Source organism: Nyctereutes procyonoides, unplaced genomic scaffold (assembly GCF_905146905.1).
Source record: "Nyctereutes procyonoides isolate TBG_1078 unplaced genomic scaffold, NYPRO_anot_genome, whole genome shotgun sequence".
In the NCBI taxonomy this organism is placed as follows: Eukaryota; Metazoa; Chordata; class Mammalia; order Carnivora; family Canidae; genus Nyctereutes; species Nyctereutes procyonoides.
Window position 1 is genome coordinate 28,083,147 of NW_026575122.1, and position 20,577 is coordinate 28,103,723.

At 34.2% G+C, this 20,577-nt stretch overlaps 1 protein-coding gene and 1 pseudogene across 1 annotated transcript in view; one reads left to right on the plus strand and one right to left on the minus strand.

The window, feature by feature from the left end:
- The window catches only part of CDK17 (cyclin dependent kinase 17), a 110,243-nt gene extending 89,666 nt beyond the window's left edge, over positions 1 to 20,577 (plus strand). Inside the window, exons 7-17 of the mRNA XM_055336490.1 lie at positions 945 to 1,059; positions 1,710 to 1,804; positions 2,043 to 2,105; positions 3,104 to 3,227; positions 7,050 to 7,170; positions 9,758 to 9,855; positions 10,484 to 10,589; positions 12,451 to 12,493; positions 16,635 to 16,725; positions 18,216 to 18,293; positions 18,821 to 20,577. Of these exons, the coding sequence (XP_055192465.1) occupies positions 945 to 1,059; positions 1,710 to 1,804; positions 2,043 to 2,105; positions 3,104 to 3,227; positions 7,050 to 7,170; positions 9,758 to 9,855; positions 10,484 to 10,589; positions 12,451 to 12,493; positions 16,635 to 16,725; positions 18,216 to 18,293; positions 18,821 to 18,858 (972 nt within the window). The 3' untranslated portion in view covers positions 18,859 to 20,577. The remainder of the gene's footprint in view (positions 1 to 944; positions 1,060 to 1,709; positions 1,805 to 2,042; positions 2,106 to 3,103; positions 3,228 to 7,049; positions 7,171 to 9,757; positions 9,856 to 10,483; positions 10,590 to 12,450; positions 12,494 to 16,634; positions 16,726 to 18,215; positions 18,294 to 18,820) is intronic.
- LOC129517066 (U2 spliceosomal RNA) lies at positions 174 to 346 on the minus strand (annotated as a pseudogene).

The window sequence follows — 20,577 nt, forward strand, 5'->3', positions numbered from 1 at the left end:
AGAATGTTAGAAGGAAAAAAACTTTGAAGTCTTGAAAATATGCTATCAATTTAAAAGGAAATGGTTTTTTTTTTAGCTTATAATCTTTTATTGGAAGCATAAAATGTGCTTTCTTGGTAACAAAATAGGCATCTCTCTGTTAGCCTCCTTGGCAGTCTGTTGTCTGTGCTGTCATGTGGGAAATTGCCTGAGTTCAAACCTGCAAAAAATAAAAATTTGTCTCTAAAGATGAAAACATATCTCATTGAAGGCTTAGGAAATTTTTGGCTAAAAAGATCTTGGTTTTCTTGAGCCTGCTACTGAACTAATTTTGCACTTGATCTTAGCCAAAAGGCCGAGAAGTGATATGACTAATTTTGAGGTGGTCTTCTTCCCAGGGTGAAAAAGGGCCAGCCAGAAAACAATGGAATTAGCTATTAGGAAAGCCTTAAGAGAATTTGAGGGCTATCTTAGCAGTGATAGAAACCTCCTGTAAAATATATTTGTTGTTTAACGAAGAATAAATGTACATAAATTCTGAAAAGTCTGAGAACTGATAAAATTTTTTCATATTTAACAATGTCAGTTATATTTTCAGTTTTCAGTTAATATGGTCAGTTAGTGGCCTCAGAGTTCCCATATCACTGCAGGCAAAGCACCTTTGATTCTGAAGCTACTGATCCAGTTAATCTGATTCAGAGTACAAAAAGTAGATTAAATATTCTCCCTGAGTTTTCATACTTTGAGGCACTCTGTAAGGTTATAAGAATATGGAGGCTCTGCACATGGTACTGAAAGTCCTCTTAGCTATAAGAAAACCAAGACTAATCATTGTAGAGTTTTGCTTGCAAAATGGACTTTTAACATATGCTTACAAATTAGGAATTTAGGTCTCTTTATTATATAGATGCTGTAGATAGACTCTTAGGATATTTTGATGTGTCTTTCAAAAATATATTTTATAGGGTACATATGCAACAGTATATAAAGGAAGAAGTAAATTGACAGAGAATTTGGTGGCATTGAAAGAGATCCGGTTGGAACATGAGGAAGGTGCACCCTGCACAGCTATAAGAGAAGGTAAAATTTGATCTTTGTGAGCAAAATGTATACAGAGTTTATATAGAATGTTTTAAAACCAAAGCTGCATAATAAGAGTTTATATTTTAGTAAGTAAAAAGGGCTCAGATAAAGATGACTGGGAGATATATTTAGACCTTAAAGCTAATATTTAAAGTCAAAATATTTAACAGAATTAATTATATTATTGTATAGGTTACAGTGAAATACTATGAAGTCATTAAAAATTACTGTCATTGATAAATATTTGACTTTGGGTAATGTTATATACTATCTATGGGGAAAAGTAAACTATAAATTGATATATACAGAATACCATGATACCATTTTTTTTTTAAAGTTAGATTATCCAGAAAATGACTTGAAGCAAGTCATAAGCAATTTGGAGGAAAAAAATAAGTTAATACTTGAGATAAAAACAGAAGATGTTGTGGAGAAAGTTACTGTAAACATTGGGGACAATTTTAAGTATGAAAAACCCAAAGCTATAAAAGAAAAATGATTAGATTAAAATTTATGCTGCAGATCCTATTGGTGAATTTTTGTTTTACACTTAAGAGAATCTTAAACTCAGTTCATGATTAAACTTCAGGTTTTTTATAGTCTGGCTACCACGGACTGAATAATTGACTTTCTTTTCTTTTTTGCAGTTTCACTATTAAAGGATTTAAAACATGCAAATATAGTAACCTTACATGACATTGTTCATACAGATAAGTCTTTGACTCTGGTGTTTGAGTATCTGGTAAGCATTTAACAAAAATTGAGTATTTACTTTTGCTATAATAAAACGTAGGAAATTAAGGCTCCAGGGCATTGCTGTTTAGTTATTGGTATTTAATTAAATTAAGTGTTGTGCATTCAGTATCTTTCCTCAAGAAAACAAACAGCAAAAACCACTTTTAAAAATTAGATACTATTAAGAAATCAGCCATGTCCTCTGAGAAGTATGTATCACATAGTAAAGTACTATATTTTTTCAGGATAAAGACCTAAAACAGTACATGGATGACTGTGGAAACATCATGAGCATGCACAATGTAAAGGTATGTTTTAGTATGTGTTCTTAAATAGCCCTTATATTTTTCAAACATAGAATGCAACAGGAATAGATAGAAATAGTAATTTTAGAGTTTTCAAAACATATAAATATGTAGAGTGTAGAAACTTCTGCTTAGAATTTTAGGCCTATTGTTCAGCTCCTGCCCTAGCTTATTCTTAATGTGCTAATGCTCTGTTTTTCATGTACAAGTAAACTGAAGGTACATTCTTGAATCCTCTGTACTTGAGGCTCTTTTTGTCAACTCCAGAGAAACAAAAACCTTCTGTGTTGCACATCCCTTTTTCTACCAAAATGCACAAAAAAGGTCTACCATTAACTTATAGGAATTGTTTTTTTCAGAGAGTCATTCAGAGCTCTACAGTGCTAATTCTCTTTTCTGAATCATAGCAGATTTCGAAGGCTGAGTAGGAGGTGCAGAAAGTAAAGTACCCAGAGGGTGGGTGATGGAAGCTGGTTTTAGGTTATTTTTATAGCACATAATTCGCCAGAGCTATGCAGTACCAGTCTCTTTGACACCTTAGAATTTTTATAAAACCACTAATTCCAATGCCTTATTTTAAAGACACTGTCCCAGATCAGGTGTTTTGGGTGGCTGGGGGGTAGATGTTGTTTAGTTGTTTTGCCAGAATAGCATAATCAAATTGTAAGTCTTAGGAGGCCTGTAAGCTTATAAGGATCTATTGATTTTAAATAAATTTCTATAAATAGGGACTATTACTATGCAGACAAAATTTCATTCCACTGTATTTTCAGTTTTTATTTTCATAGAAATTGTCAGACTAGAAAAGTAGGTGGATGCTTCAAATAGAATAATAAATTGTAAAATTTAGAGAACAACTATATAAGGAAAGCTTTGTACTTAAGGATGTGGGTTTTATTTCTTTGACTATTTTGGCCAGTTGCTTTTTGTTTACCATAACATGCTTACCAAAGTATATCTTATTATTTTTAAGACTAATTTCTATTCATTTGTTTCTGTAGCTGTTTTTATACCAAATTCTACGTGGTTTGGCATATTGCCACAGAAGAAAGGTATTGCACCGAGACTTGAAACCACAGAACCTACTCATTAATGAAAAAGGAGAATTAAAGCTAGCAGATTTTGGTATGGAATGTATGAGATATTTATAAATAGTTCCAAGTGGTTATATTTATAAGAGCAACTGTTGACACTGTGTGATTGCTTTTACATGAGTTTGGAATTTTCTCTGTAGCCCAAACTTTGGTGGGTAAGTTATGTTCATGAATGCTAGAAGGTACCGGTTCTCAGATATGGTCTTTAGACCCCTAAGCATCCTGAGACTTCAGGGTATCTCCAAAGGTGTATAATATTAAAATTATACTAAATGTTACTTTGCTTTTTGACTGTGTTAATATTTGCAGTGATGGTCCAGAAGCACTCGGGTAAAGCTACTGGTGCCTTAGCATATATCAAGGCAGATTGTACTTAGTGGTCATTGTGTTCTGTACCACTATACACTTGGAGGGAAAAAAGTGTCAGTTACATATAAAAAGGTATTTGATGAAGCAGTAAAACTTATTAATTTTATTAAATCTCCATCTTTATATGTCTTTTTAGTATTTTATGTGATAAAATGAGTATACATAAAACATATTTGCTGTACATGGAAATACTATGGTTATCTCAAGGAATAGTGCTTGTGTGACTACTGAACTTTTTTTCAAGGAACATCATTTTTACTTGAAAAAAATGACTGAACAAACTATAGGTACTCAGATATATTTGGCACAGGTTTTCTTGGAAATGAAGTGAGCCTATCACTTCAAGGAAAACAACTGAAAGTATTTCTTGCCAATAGGAAAGTATGAATTTTCAAGAAAAAATTAGATTTTGGGAATTTGGATCTGCTACTTTGAGTTTAATATTTTCCCCATACTTAAATACTTAAAAGATTTTACTGATGAGATCGGTGGTGATATTAACAAATATGATTTTTAAAAATGTGCTCAGAAGTCTGTAAACATTTGGAATATATGTATAACTTAGAGAATCAATATTTTCCAAAATAACTAGTATTTACATGATATTAACAGAATCGTGCCTGTCTAAAAGATACACTTTAAAGTGCAAGATAGACCAATGAATTTTAATGTAACAGGAGCATGAGAAGTTTACTAAGATAATTTGTTACCACATAATCTTTAAGAAATTAAATCTTACGTAGTGTCAAAGAATATGGACAGTTTTCAGAAAAGGCTATTTAAATACTTTTCTTTTTTCCAACTTCATATCTGTGTGAGATCTTGAATCTCTTCATAAACTTCAATCAAAGCAACATGTCATACAGATTGAATGCAAGAGCAATTTTAAGAATCCAAGTCTTCTTTTAAAATAGACTACAAATATAAAAACCAAGGTTATTTGTACTAATTTTTATTTTCCTTTAGAAAAAATCTTTCATAAAAATTAATATATAAGTGGTGTTTTAAGTAAGTTTTAATTTTTTCTCTGTTTTTCTAATATGGCAGATATCAATAATCTATATAAATAAAAGCTCTTTGGGTGCTGCCACTACTGAAAGGTTCTTTAACATGACTGCCACCATGGCTTTGTATTTATATGCTTATTAACTAATGCTATTTATCTGTCTCTCTTTAGCTAACCCAATTTTAATGAGATCACAAGTTCTTTTTGCTTCTAGGAAGTAAACTTTTTTATATTAAATTATATAGTAGTTTTGTATTTTTGTTTTGTTTTGTTTTGTTTTAAATATTCCACATTTTGAGAGTTTTAGTACTGTAACAGAACTTGGTTTTAAAAAGCCAGTGCAGTTTTCACAGTTAGTGTTTATCATTTTTCATAAATGATTATAGTAGTTTTACTTTTGGAGTATTGCATTAAATTTGAAAATATAAATGGTTCAAGTTAATAACATTAAAAATTTACTAAGTGGTGATTTTATTCAGGAAATTCCTATACTTTTACTCATTGAACTTTAATATTTGTTTGAAAGTAGGTTAGTATTTGTTTTTCCTTCCTTAAAAAGGAAATGAGTAGAGGTCATGTGTTATTAAACTTCGGAATTATTTGCATATGCTCAGATATACTATACAGTGTCTTGGGCACAGTTTATGTTGTTACTTTCCTTATAATTGTTATTTTCGCTCTCTTTCGGTTTTTTGGCGTTTTTTTTTTTTTGTTTTTTGTTTTGTTTTTTGTTTTTTAGCTGAGCTGCATTCACTACTCTATTCCTTAATCCTAAAATGAATAGCAGTGATAGAGAAACCCTCCTTGGCTATTAGAAATGCATAAAGGAATGAATGGCAAGGGCCATCAAAAATGTACTTTTGGGGGGGAATAATGTTATGAGTGCTCTAAATTTTGCTTCTAAGAAAGTAAACAAAGCAAATTTTCTTTTCACAGGCCAACAAGAAATTCTGATTATGCCATGAGATAGTACAATCAATTTATCTCTGCTTTTAGTTAATTATTTTTTGTTGGTTGTGTAGTAAATATACTTAAGAACCACAAGTAAGGGAGGGTCATATAACTTTGAGTATTTTATTGTAAATTGTTCTTGTTCTCTATGAAAATTATATCATTTTTCTGTGATTGACGATTCAGATATGGGGAAGTACTAATACAAACATTTTTGTTAATAATAGAAAATGGCTTCTATAATTATACCATATCACAATTAATTTGGTTTGAAAGATTATTTTGTTTCATACCAATACTGAAATTCTAATTGTGAACCAGGAGTCTATTTGAACAAGCACCCTAGTTCTGAATTCTCTTAGGAGCAGGAGAGTAAGGTATGGAGGAGACTATAACTTGCTGTTGATTTGATGCTGTACATACAGGTTATAGAATAAACCAACTTGTGGCCCTGTCTTTTGTCCCCAAATAAGCCATTATTAACATCAGGAGGAAATATTAGAAAGCTTCCCACATCTTGCTAAGTTGGGTTGGTACAGTAATACTAGTATTTTAATTGTTCCAGTTATACTCTTTAGCAGTTATGTTATAGTAAACAAAAATAGTATGAGTGCTGCCTAACTGTTTAAATTTCTGGTTTTATTTGAGTGATTTTATCTAGTTTAATAATTATTGAATTATCCTTTTATAACATTTTTCTTATTTAGTATTTTAATATACAAAATTATACATACCAAATAACAGCCTAAAATGGAATTATTCCTTGTTATTGAAATAAACTATATGTTAGAATAAATTTATATTTTTTCCAGGTATCTTTTACAGTTGCTTCTTCAAGTGATCAGAATTTGGAGGCTTAGAGATAATAAAAAGAACTCTCATGCAAGTAGCTCAAGGGATGAGATTGTGAACTCTTGCCTTTATTTCTAAATAATCAGTGAATTCCACTTGAAATTGGCAAAGGAATGGCACATGGTTTTCATCATTTACATTAATAGCCAAAGGCAGCGTGGTCCATTTTATTTAAAATTATGCTTATATATAACTTAAAACTTAAAGTACACAATAGCAGTGTAATTTATTCTAAAAAAAACTAAAATTGGTATAGCAAATGAAAGTTGGAATTAGGTTAAGAAAAGGTAATAGGCCTCTGGCTATAAGCAGTAAAACTGTTTATCTCTGTATCATCAGCCTATTTGGCATTAATTTAAGTTCCACTTGGAAATAATTTTGGCACCGTGATTCATAGAAGGAAAGTATCTTAAGTTTAGATTAATGGGAGGCACTGTATCAAGTGCATTCACATGCATAAAAATAAACATGGTTTCAGATTGTGGAATTGTTATTATTTTAATCACATAAGGATTTGCTTACCCAAGACCATGAGCTCTCAAAAAAAATTCATAAAACTTATTTTGTTCAACTTCAGGAAACTAAAGAGTAGCTGTCTCAGACATCTTGTGACTGGAGTCATAGTGAGGATATGGGTTATAGCCATTTCTTAATTGTTTTCTTTTCCCTGTGAAGGGCTAGCCAGAGCTAAGTCGGTTCCTACAAAGACCTACTCCAATGAAGTTGTCACACTGTGGTACCGGCCACCTGATGTGCTTCTTGGTTCCTCAGAGTACTCAACACAGATTGACATGTGGTAAGTACATGCATATGTTATTGTCATTTATAATTGTGAAAGAATGTAGCCGTTAACACAAGGCATACTGATAGATACTTGAGTTTTAAGGCAATATTACTTTAAAGAGTGGAAACATAAGCAGTAATTAAGAGTTTTGTCACATGAGTAAGATCACATTGGTTTACCAGTTCTACCACTTATAGCCATATAGTTAGTAACCTTATTCAAATTACTGGCCTTGCCTCAGTTTCCTCATTTAAGGAAATGGGAATAGTAATATTACTATTAATTACTAAATAGTAATTTAACTACTATTACTGTTCTGTGGATAATGTTGAGACCAAATGAGCTAATAATACATATAAAGTACTTAGAAGAATGTTTAGTACATAGTAGTTTAAAATAAAATTATTCTTGACATTTAATATTCATTAAAATCCATTTGTTCTTAAGTTGACCTAAGAATAATAAAACATCATAGCCACCTTCCTCATATCCCCTCTGATGACATTCCTTTACTCAAATACCTTTGCTGCTTTCTCCATTATCTATGGAGTAAGGTTCAACCATCAATCTGATACTTAATGATCTCAATAAAACATCTCTAAACTATCTTTCCCAACTTACTTTGTGGGACCCAGGAAATTTAACAAAATCCCCTACCCCTGGACAAGCAGAGCAGGACTGACTCTTTATTTTGTGCTGCACCGCCTTGTGCTGACCTGCTTATTACTTAAGGCACTGCCCCACCCTAGTCAAGCCCAGGGCACACCCTAACCGGAAATCCGGCTCAGTGATAGGCCAGTTCAAATGGATACTGTAGGGTAAAATGTAATTCAATCGGCCACCTGGACCAGCATGACTGTGCAACTTTCTGCGTATCCCATTGGCCACTGGCCCCTATAAAGTTGTTAAGCCTCTTAGTCTCGGGGTTCAAGTCCCTGCTCTGCTGTGTCGGGTATACTTGGATCCAGGCTCGAGCTTGTAAATAAACCCTCGTGTGTTTGCATCCGTGTCGGCGCCTAGGTGGTTTCTCAGATTCGCGATCTTGGGCACAACAACTTTACACTATTCCTCTATATAAATATTCTCTTTTAGCCCAGTGGGCCATTCACCATATCTCAAAAATAACCTGGGCTTTCCCATCTTTGCACTTGTGCTCATACCAGTCTACCCATCTGGAATGCATGCTGTGCTACTCTGGGCCTATGAACCTTCAGAACACAGCTTTTCGTAAATCCTTCCTGAATACTACCCAGCATCCAGTGGCAATCCCTTTCTCTGAAATGTGGTCACATTTATTGAATATATAATGTAATGTTAAGTCATATACTTCTTTCTGTTGTCTTGTGTTGAACAACTATATATAATTTTGTGTAACATTTTTTAAACTTATTTTTTAAATTGCAAATACATATAATGTAAAATTTACCATTTTACCCATTTTAAATGTACAGTTCTTTGGCATTAAGTACATCCACATTGTTGTGCAACCTTAGCGCTCCAGATCTTTTCATCTTGCAGAACTGAGACTCCATACCCATTAGACAATTCCCCATTTACTCCTCCTTCCAGCCCCTGGCAACCACTGTTCTACTTTCTTTCTCTATGAGTTTGATATTTCTAAGCATTTCATATGAGTAGAATCATAGAGTATTTGTCCTTTCATAACTGGTTTTATTCGCATAGCATAAATGTCTTCAAGTTTCATCCATGTTGTAGAGATATTTGACTTTTTTATGTCAGAATTTATTTAATTTTTAAGACTGAATAATCATTGTATATGTATGCTACATTTTGTTTATCCATCCATCGGTGGACGTATGGGTTGTTTCTACCTTTTGGCTGTAACGAGTAATGCCACTATGGACATGTGTGACAAATATGTCTTTGAAACTCTGCTTTCAGTTCTTTGGGGTATATACTTAGGAGTGGAATTTCTGGATCATATGGTAATTCTATTTTAAATTATTTTGAAGGACAACCATATTGTTTTCTATAGTGGCTCCATCATTATAATTTTTTATATAACATTTTAATATGTAAAATTTTACATACAGTAGTTAGAGTGTGAGTTCTTTAATGGAAGGGACTGTCTTTTAAGTTTATGGACACAGATTCTAGAAGATAGTATTCATTCACTGAATCTCTCTCCATTTTTTTCCTTCCCACACACGTACACACTCAAAACACTCACCACCCTGCACCTGTATGTTCTGTCTCTGCTTCCTGCATAAAAACATCTTGAATCATTTGCTTCTCCCTATCCCTGTTACCCACTGTCTAAGACATAATAGGCATTAAGTCACCATTAGTTATTGGCAGTGTTTTTTTTCAAAGATCATACAAAGGAGAGCTAGAATTTTTAAGGCAGGGTGGAGGAACTGAGATGGAGGAATGGATATAGCAATATGGAAGTTGAGACAAATAGGATACATGTTAACAAATTAACTTAGCTGGAGCTGAAAAAAGTCTCTGCAGGAGGTTTTTCTAGCGGGTAAATACAAAATTCTCCATCTTGAGAGGCAATCTTAAGGAAAAGAGAATTGTCCTTCATAACAGGTAAATGGCTTACTCACCTTTTTTTTTTTGATGTATCTTAAAGGGGTGTTGGTTGCATTTTCTTTGAAATGGCTTCTGGAAGACCTCTGTTTCCAGGATCAACTGTGGAAGATGAACTGCACTTAATTTTCCGACTGCTAGGTAACAGAAATATTTTCCCATTAATTTGTTTTCTGCAATTGTGACTAGCTAGATAAGACTATATATTTTAAAAAAATATATCCAAAAATTTGGTCCTGAGACTAACATAAATAGCTGTTTTAAGAATTATAATTAGTTGGCACCTGACTGACTCAGTCATGGGGCGTGTGACTCTTGATCTCTGAGTTGTGAATTTGAGCCTCATGTTGGATATAGAAATTACTTAAAAATTAAATCTTTAAAAGAAAAACTGATTAAGGAAATTGTAATCCTAAAGATTGAGCATTCTATGTGACTTCATTTACTGAGTTCTGCCTTTGTATTAAAAATTATATGGAAGAACAGAGAAGAGAAATATTATTGAAAATTGGTCTGTAGCATATTATTAGGAAATAATTCTAGGTTAGGTGTTAGGCATCATTTTTAAGGCTTATTGTGTAATCCCAAAAAAAGTAGATATGTGTTTACTAATTCTTTCATTTTGCTTTCAGTTGAAATAGTCAAATCATCTACTAAATGTGAATTATTCTTTAAGACATTTTCTTAGTTCTCCTTATTTATGTATATTTGTATGTATGTACATTTTTATGTATTTACAAATACAAATTTTTTTTTTTCTTCGATTCAGGGACACCATCTCAGGAAACTTGGCCAGGTGTTTCTTCAAATGATGAGTTCAAGAACTACAACTTTCCAAAATACAAACCACAGCCTCTCATTAACCATGCACCCAGGTACTTTTTTCTTTTTCTTTAAACCAAAGGGAGAAAAACCCACATGATTTTTCCAGTCTCTTAAAGCATTGGCCACAGTAAGGATTCAGGGAAAAATATATAATACATGTACAAAGTTCTTAAATATTTTAGGATCTGATTTAAATGAATTTCTTCCTTTTGTCAGATTAATTTTATAATTCAGAGACCAAGATATGTAAATCAAAGAATTGAGCTCCTTATATGAATATAGAACATCCATATTAGAATTCTAGAGTTTATGTAGATTGTTCCCTTTATCTGAAACAAGACATTGGTTAATGCCATCCTCCGTACCATGAAGACCACGATGAAATTTTTGTTTTGCTTCCTACAGTATTATTCTGTATTTACTTATAAAAACCTAAGAAAGTATTATAAGTAAAATCTTGACTCTGACACAAGATGACTTGTCATTATTTGGCCAGTGTTAATGATGTGATTTGTATTTGAAGAATGTAAACTTTTTCTGACCTCTTATGTCCTAAATGTTGGCCATGTCATTAAAGTTTCTCAGCTCTACCCCTAGATCTATTTAATACTGGCATTAAAATTTCAGTCAGAACGTTTCTACTTACGGAATTATTACGTTTTCAGTAAGTAACATAGAATAACTGACCCCTTCTATTTTTTCACATTTCCTTAAAAAAATAAAAGAGTACACCCAGATACCAAATAAGGTCAGTGTTTGTTTTAATAAAAAGCCATTCACATTGCTTACAACATAACACACTTGGCTGTAGTTCCATTTATTCTCAAGCTAGAGAGTGTAGGAAAAATTGTTCTGATACAAAAATATTTTTAAAGTATTTATGTGAATTGATGTTCTTATTGTTACTATAGCAACTAATAACATTCTAAGTAGACTTTCTTAGGAAAATAATACTATGTGCAGGGCTTTTTATGTGTGTCTCTTCCTTCTAAGAAGCATAAATCCTATTTTTGTGATTTTTATGTTGCTTGCTATTATGGTGTCCAGTGCAGAAGGTCAAGCTCTTCTTTAAAGCAGGTTCTCCATGACCTTAGCCTCTAGTTTGTGCCCAAGGAGCTCTGGATATTTGCCAGAATGGCAAACTACAAAGGAACAGAACAGCCTAGAAAATGTCTAGGCCACAGCATCCCCAGTGCCTACTAAGAGCACTTGAGAAAATGTTTCTTTCTTCATTATTGTGCTTTTGACAATGAAAAGCAATGCAAAATAGAACCTATAATTTCTGATCAAGAGAGTATCCCATTAAAATAGTCCTTCAACCTTCTATTGCTTATTAAGTGAATTTCATCACTATAAATGACTACCTCATTGATTTTGTAGCCCTAGTTTTTAATTATGTTTTATGATGTCATTGTGGCATATTTAAATTGAACTTTATAGCTTCTATAGTAGACTGCCCTATAAAAATGTGTTGAATGAGTCATCTGTGTTTATTGTGAACCACAGTGATGCATGTGGGGCCACTTGCCTCTTTATTTTCACCTATACAATGAGAAAATGATGCTTCTATAACTTGTGTGTAGTGGAACACTGAAAATGATACACTTAAGTAATAGAGGTTACTTTGAGATAGAGTGGTGATTTTAAAAATTTCTTTAATTTTCTGATTTGTTTTTCATTATTGAAAATTTGAGTCAAAGCCCGGTTTTTTATAGTTTCTTCTTAAACAAGTGGCAGGGTAAGTCTTTTAAGGATAAAACAGATTTGAGTCTGTTTGAAAGCAACGAGAGTGGCTATTTTAGAGCACTTGAAGTTAGCAGATTAAGACACTTGGAAAATAGTTATATTTGAAAAGTTGCTGTCAACTGAGATAAAAGAATAAATTGCCACTTATTTTTTTGTTGTTTTTAGGTTAGACTCTGAGGGAATCGAGTTAATAACAAAGTTTCTTCAGGTAAGTTACATCTTACTTTGTAATCACTAAGCCTCAGTTTCTCTGCATCTGTAGAATGGGATAAATAATACTTTGCTTAAATATTTGTCATGACGATTTTTTTTAAGATTTTATTTATTTGAGAGGTAGAGGTAGCGAAAGAGCACATGAGCAGGGGACAGAGGAAGAAGCATATTCCCCTCTGAGCAGGAGCCCAACATGGGGCTCAATCCCAGGACCCTGGGATCATGACCTGAGCCGAAGGCAGATGCTTGACCGACTGAGCCATGCTGGTGCCCCTTGTCATGACATTAAATAAGATTATTTATGGTAGTATCTGGCATGCTTAAGGCATATGCTTAAGTAAAATAAGAATAAATGACGGTTTCTCAATGTGTATAGGTCTCTCATTGTGACCTAGAACAATATGAGGTAGTCCCCTTCTGGCATTGATCAACTATGTCCAGGCCATATTCTCTGCAATTCCTCTTCTCTTAAGTTCTTTTTCTTTTCCTTATACCTAGAGCCTTACAGGCTGCTGCACCTACAAATATCTTCTATTCAAAGCAGGAAGAAGAGAGGATAAGGGTGTCAGCCGTAATAGTCCTCTTGTATCTGGAAAGCAAAGCTTTTCCAGAAACCCCTACAAAGTTTCTTCCTAAGTCTTGGTCACCAAAACATTAATTGTAAGAGAGGCTGGGAATTGGGGAGCCAAGATTGCCGTAATTAGTCTAAATTTGGTAAAATCATGATTCATCATTGATATGTTGAATTTGGAAGCATGGACACCTTAAATAGATTATCTCATCAAGGAAAAAAGAGAAATGGGATCCTAATAGGTAATTTAATAGTATCTGTCCTGGAGTGGCTGCACCAGCTTACATTCCCACCAACATTCCTCATCCTCACCAACACCTGTCATTTCTTGACTTTTAATTTTAGCTATTTTGACTGGTGTGACGTGGTATCTCATTGTGGTTTTGATTTATATTTCCCTGGTGTTGAGTGATGTTGAGCATTTTTTCATGTGTCTATTGGCCATTTGTATGTCTTCTTTGGAGAAATATCTGTTCATGTCTTCTGCCCATTTCTTGACTGGATTATTTGTCCTTTGAGTGTTGAGTTGGTAAGTCTTTTATAGATTTTGGATACTAGCCCTTTATCTGATGTGTCATTTGCAAATATGTTCTCCCATTCTGTTGGTTGCCTTTTGGTTTTGTTGACTGTTTCCTTTGCTGTGCAAAAGCTTTTTATCTTGATGAAGTCTCAGTTCATTTTTGCTTTTGTTTCCCTTGCCTTTGGAGATATGTCTAGCCAGAAGTTACTGCAGATGAGGTGGAAGAGGTTGCTGCCTGTGTTCTCCTCTAGGATTTTGATGGATTCCCCTCTCACATCTAGGTCTTTCATCCATTTTGAGTGTATTTTTGTGTGTGGTGTGAAGGAATGGTCCAGTTTCATTCTTCTGCATGTGGCTCTCCAATTTTCCTAATACCATTTGTTGAAGGGACTGTCTTTTTTCCATTGGATATTCTTTCCTGCTTTGTCAAAGATTAGTTGACCATAGAGTTGAGGGTCCACTTCTGGGTTCTCTGTTCTTTTCCATTGATCTATGTGTCTGTTTTTGTGCCAGTACCTTACTGTCTTGATGATTACAGTTTTGTAATAGAGCTTGAAACCAGGAGTTGTGATGCCACCAGTTTGGGTTTTCTTTTTCAGCATTCCTTTGGCTATTTGGGGTCTTTTCTGGTTCCATACAAATTTTAGGATTATCTGTCCCAACTCCGTGAAATAAGTTGATGGTATTTTGATAGGGATTGCATTGAATGTATAGATTGCTCTAAGTAGCATAGACATTTTAACAATATTTGTTAATCCAGTCCATAAGCATGGAATGTTTTCCCATTTCTTAGTGTCTTCCTCAGTCTCTTTCATGAATGTTCTTTAGTTTTCTGAGTACAGATCTTTTGCCTCTTTGGTTAGGTTTATTCCTAGGTTTTGGGTGCAATTGTAATGGGATTTGGGTGCAATTGTAATGGTTTTGGGTGCAATTGTAATTGGGATTGCCTCTTTGGTTAGGTTTATTCCTAGGTTTTGGGTGCAATTGTAATGGGATTTTGGGTGCAATTGTAATGGTTTTGGGTGCAATTGTAATTGGGATTGACTCCTTAATTTTTCTTTCTTCTGTCTCATTGTTAGTGTATAGAATTGCAGCTGATTTTTGTGCTTTGATTTTATATCCTGCCACTTTGCTGAATTCCTGTATGAGTTCTAGCAATTTTGGGGTGGAGTCTTTTGTTTTTTGTTTTGTTTTTTTAAAGATTTTATTTATTTACTCATGGGAGACACAGAGAGGCAGAGACATAGGCAGTGGGAGGAGCAGGCTCCTGTGGGGAGCTCAATACAGGACTCGATCCCAGGACCCCAGGATCACAACCTGAGCCAAAGGCAGATGCTCAACCACTGAGCTACCCACGTTTCCCTCTTTTGGGTTTTCCATATAGAGTATCACATCATCTGTAAACCACAAAGAGATACCTCCTCACACCAGTCAGAATGGCTAAAATTAACAAGTCAGGAAACAACAGATGTTGGCAAGGATACAGAAAAAGGGGAACTCATACACTGTTGGTGGGAATGCAAGCTGGGGCAGCCACTCTAGAAAGCAGTATGGAGGTTCCTCCAAAAGTTGAGAATAGAACTATCCTACCCTAAAGATACAAATGTAGTGCACATGCACCCCAATGTTTATAGCAGCAATGTCCACAATCCCCAAACTGTGAAAAAAGCCTAGGTGTCCATCAACAGATGAATGGATAAAGATGTGATATAGATATACAATGGAATACTACTCAGCCATCAAAAAAGAAATCTTGCTATTTTCAATGATGTGGATGGAACCAGAGGATTTTTTTTTATAATAAATTTATTTTTTATTGGTGTTCAATTTACCAACATACAGAATAACACCCAGTGCTCATCCCGTCAAGTGCCCCCCTCAGTGCCCGTCACCCATTCACCCCCATCCCCTGCCCTCCTCCCCTTCCACCACCCCTAGTTCATTTCCCAGAGTTAGGAGTCTTTATGTTTTGTCTCCCTTTCTGATATTTCCCACACATTTCTTCTCCCTTCCCTTATATTCCCTTTCACTATTATTTATATTCCCCAAATGAATGAGAACATACAATTTTTGTCCTTCTCCGATTGACTTACTTCACTCAGCATAATACCTTCCAGTTCCATCCACGTTGAAGCAAATGGTGGGTATTTGTCGTTTCTAATGGCTGAGTAATATTCCATTGTATACATAAACCACATCTTCTTTATCCATTCATCTTTCGATGGACACCGAGGCTCCTTCCACAGTTTGGCTATTGTGGACATTGCTGCTAAAAACATCGGGGTGCAGGTGTCCTGGCGTTTCATTGCATCTGAATCTTTGGGGTAAATCGAACCAGAGGATATTATGCTAAGCGAAATAAGCCAGAGAAAGACAATTATCATATGACCTCACTCATATGTGGAATTTAAGAAACAAAACAGAGGATTATACAAGAAGAGAAGAAAAAAATAAGACAATCAGGGAGACAAACGATAAGAGACTCTTAATCCTAGGAAACAAACTGAGGGTTGCTGGAGGGGAGGCGGGTGGAAGATGGGGTAACTGGTGATAAACATTGAGGGCACGTGATATAATGCACACTTAGTATTATATAAGACTGAAGAATCACTGACCTCTACCTCTGAAACCAGTAATACATATATGTTAATTAACTTAAGTAAAATTTTTTAAAAATACCAAAAAAGTCACATCTCTCCTAAAAGTATTGGATGTATTTCCAGTGATCCTTTGGTGCTCATGAGGAAAAGTCACACCAAAAGTCAGATATTTTAATTTTTTAATAAATTCAGAAATACAGGGAATCTAAATTTTTAGTGAAGATCCGACTTCATTTTGGAAATTTGGAACTAAGATATATGGTCATTACTACATAATCTCAATAGCAACTCACATTAAAATACATCTGTATTCTCCAAGTTGGTTCTTAAAAAGCAGTCAGTATATTACAGATTTTCAAGATACAAGTAGCTCTAAATGCTAATCTGCCTCCCCTCATAATGTTTAGAGAAAAAGTTAATGAAGCAGTTCTTTGCTTTTTCACAGTACGAATCTAAGAAAAGGGTTTCAGCAGAAGAGGCCATGAAACATGTATATTTTCGAAGTCTGGGACCAAGAATACATACTTTACCTGAAAGTAAGAGAAAATCTAAAGTCCCTTCCCCCCTTTTCATTTGTCTAGTGTTAGAGACTGGGGTGAATTAAGGGTTTAGGAAGAGATCGTTGTTAGTTTTTAAGCATAAAATTTTAGTCTTTTTGTAACCAGATTAGAAGTCCTTGAAGGGAAGTGTGTCTTATTTGCATATGTTTTCATTTCTTTTTAAGATGTATTTATTTATTTTAGAGAGAGAGTGTGTGTGAGAACATGCCCACGCAAGTAGCAGGAGGGGCAGAGGGAAAGTCTTCAAGCAGACTTGCTGCTGAGCACAGAGCCTGACATGGGGCTCAGAGTGGGGCTTAACCCCCACAACCTATGAGTAATTGATCCAAACTGAAACAAGAGTTGGACGCCCAACTGACTGAGCCACCTAGGCACCCCTTAACTTGTTTAACACTGAGCACATTGCCACTGTTCTGTAAGAAATCAATAGTACTTAGGCATGGGTTATTAATCTTATTGGACTTAAATTAGAAAATGCCATCTGATGATAAACATTGTCATTAGGTCCAGTCTGGATTGCTTAGATTCAGAGTTTCTAAAAATGGATTTTTAGGCAAAAAGTAATGAAGCACAACCAAAACCTAAAATTGTTTTCTTGTGAAAGTAGATTTCCTTTTCAAGATATAAAGATGATTTTTCTTTGCTGTGGTCACTCTGACTTTACTATCCTCATGACAGTGGTGAGTGTATTGTCGGTCACTAAAAGAGCTGATTTCTCATGTCTAATTGCTTCATTTTAAAAGATTACCCCAACATTTCACTTTAAAACGGAGTAAGGTGAATGGGGAATTAGAATATTTAGGAACTGAGATTCCAAAAGCTTTCATTAATTTCCCATTCTCATTTACAAATAAATAACTGATTCATTGACATTTACTAATTGGAATCAAGAATCCTTAAGACTTTTCATTTATTGGATATTTTTTAATAGACTACCTCTCTGACAGAGATTAGAAATGAGAAAATTGAATTACAAGATGATATTTACATTTCATTATTAATACCAAGTTTCATAGTGTGAGGTAGGCAATTGTGGTTGTGTACAAACCTATTGATTTTTTCTGAAAATCTGAAGGTATTTTGAGGCCCTGATACCTTCATGCCATTTTAAGGAGGCAGATAAAAGGACAGAGAATAAAAATCAAATACCTCTTGATTACATCTCCCAATCCCATTAAGTCCTAGAAAGAGACAGGGTCTATTCTCTATATGTACATATTTGAGGAGAAACATGACATTGGAAGCATGATTCAAAGCAGAGTTGTGGGGGAAAGGTTCTGAGGGGCGATTATTTTGTTTGATTTTCTTCTCAAAACATTGGGACAAAGGGGAAGATAGTTCAGTAGGGCTATAATCTTATAAATGTTGAATCAATATACATTTTTAAACATTTTGTCTATAGTTGAGTTATGTTTGTTTTAATAATGTTAGACCTTCACCTGATAGTTTTTGTCTATGCATTTTAGGTGTATCAATCTTCAGTTTGAAAGAGATTCAGTTGCAAAAGGACCCGGGTTTTCGAAATTCTTCTTATCCAGAGACAGGTGTGTTTGTCATAAACCATTTCACGTGTCGATCATGAAATTTTGCGTGGAACCAAGTTTTTGGTTTATAAATTGATCAGTAAAATTATTGATGTATAAACCAATGTACAGTGCATTCCACAATTGTATGTTTAGCATTGCACGTACTCACTTTTCTGTATGATGTGGGCAGCTCAGTAATTCTTCAGAGAGAAATCTGACTCAGTCAAGTCAGGGATCCTGAAAGCTGCAGATGGCACAAAGACCTTTTACAAGTGGCCTGGCTTGATCACTGCACACGCCATCCCTGGTACCTGAGGCAGAAGACACATCTTGTGCTTCCCTAGTCATCAGGTTCATCACTTCGAAGCATAGAAGCTATAGACTGACCCCATCAACAAAAGGGTCATTTCAGACAGTGCTGATCACTCTTATCATGGAACATTAGTTTTTGCTGGTGGGACCATTAGCTTCCTAGAGTCACCAAATACTGTATGTGGGATAAAACTGAACTTTGAACTGCCTCATAAAATGACTTTATATTTTAGGACATGGGAAGAACAGAAGACAGAGCATGCTCTTTTAAGTCTGATAAAATGGTTTCAAGCCCAGCCCCCAGCCTTTCTTATCAATCAAGGACTCAGATCTGAAGGCAAATTATTTCTTTTGGTGGACTTGGAATCTCCGTTTGTCTGCACTGTCCTCTTCACAGTGGAGTCTTTTTATTTCAGACCTACAGATTGTTTTTATATTTGTTGTCACAGTGTGACAATTTTTTTGTACAGTTGGTTTTAAGGTCTTCTCTGCCATTAGAGCCAGTAGGTTACAGCTATTGATGTAACTGTAGCTGCAATTTTTGTGCAGGACTGAGAAACACAGTGCATTATTTATTGCGGAATCATTGCTGCTAAATAACTACTGTCTGTTTATTTAACACAACAGTTAAATGCCTGAAGAAGTTGCAGTGGCTTTATTAGATGTGAATGCATCTGTTTCTCCTCACGAATTGTTTTACTGCTGCATTTCTTGTTTGTTTTTAAAATTAAACTGCAGTGTTTCCTGGAATGTAAATTTAGCTTTGCTTAACAGTAAAATAAGTGAGCCATCTTGAACACTCTAAGTTCATGCTGTATAATTTTTTATTGAACATCAGCAAGTAGAGTAGCTAAGAAATTGATGAGCACATTTATGTTTAGGAAAGCATGTGATGCAGAAGTTGATTCAAGCAAGTGAATACCTTGACATTATGGGGATCTTACCTTAGATACCAGTGAATTAAAGAACCAAAATTATTTATTTTTACCTTTCCTCATTTTAGAAATATGTACTGCATATTATTGGATATGTGTATACTAATACACTTACCTATTTTACATTGTACTTTAATTTAAAAAGTTAGTTAAAAGTAAACCATACAAGTCCAGTGAAATATGTGAGGTCTTGTTTCATCTTAAATACAATTCTTTTATTAGAAGGGATGATACTTCTTTGGGGAGCCATTTATTTCATTTGGGGGGGGAGCTGTGTATGTGTATGTTTTAATAACATTCACTTGGAATCAGCTAAAAGCTGTAATATGTCTTTGAAATGAGCCATGTTAAAAACAAATGAGAGAAATGAGAACTTAGAGGATTGTTTTGAAGCATTGTAGGTATTAATGTGTTTATCAGAGATAGTAAATATTACAGTTTCAATTATGCATCTCTTTGAACATCATAAACACACCTTGGTATTGGTAAGTGTTTTAAGCATTTGTGTTAACTTTTAAGGACTATTTGTTTATTTAGTGCATCTTACAAACTACAACTCTTAATTGGTATATTTTGAAATGGTCATGTAAATTTTTGGCTTATATATCATGAAAATAATCATAACTTAATATTTTTTTCCTGATATTCACTGTAAAACATTCAGGGGTCCTACCATTTCTGTTCAGGAAATCTTGTAGTTTATTGTTATTTAACAGTATTAAATGAATTTTTGTATATTTCATTTTAACTTTATTTGTGAATAGTGATTGTGGCATGTTTGGGTGTTATTTTAATATTTCATGATACAGAAATTTTAATTTTTAAAAAAATTTTCTGGAAGAAACAGATTCATGTGTAATGGTGAATATTGGACCACTACTGCTTTTCACATTTGTAAATTGGTTTTATGTTAAACCCTGTAGCCTAACAAACTGCTGTTATTTCTAACTGACAGACATGTATTAATATTGTACTTTGAAGGTTATAAATATTATGTGGAAATTCCTCCATTTTGTTTTGAAATTTATAATAACAAGATCTTCATGTTGTTAAAA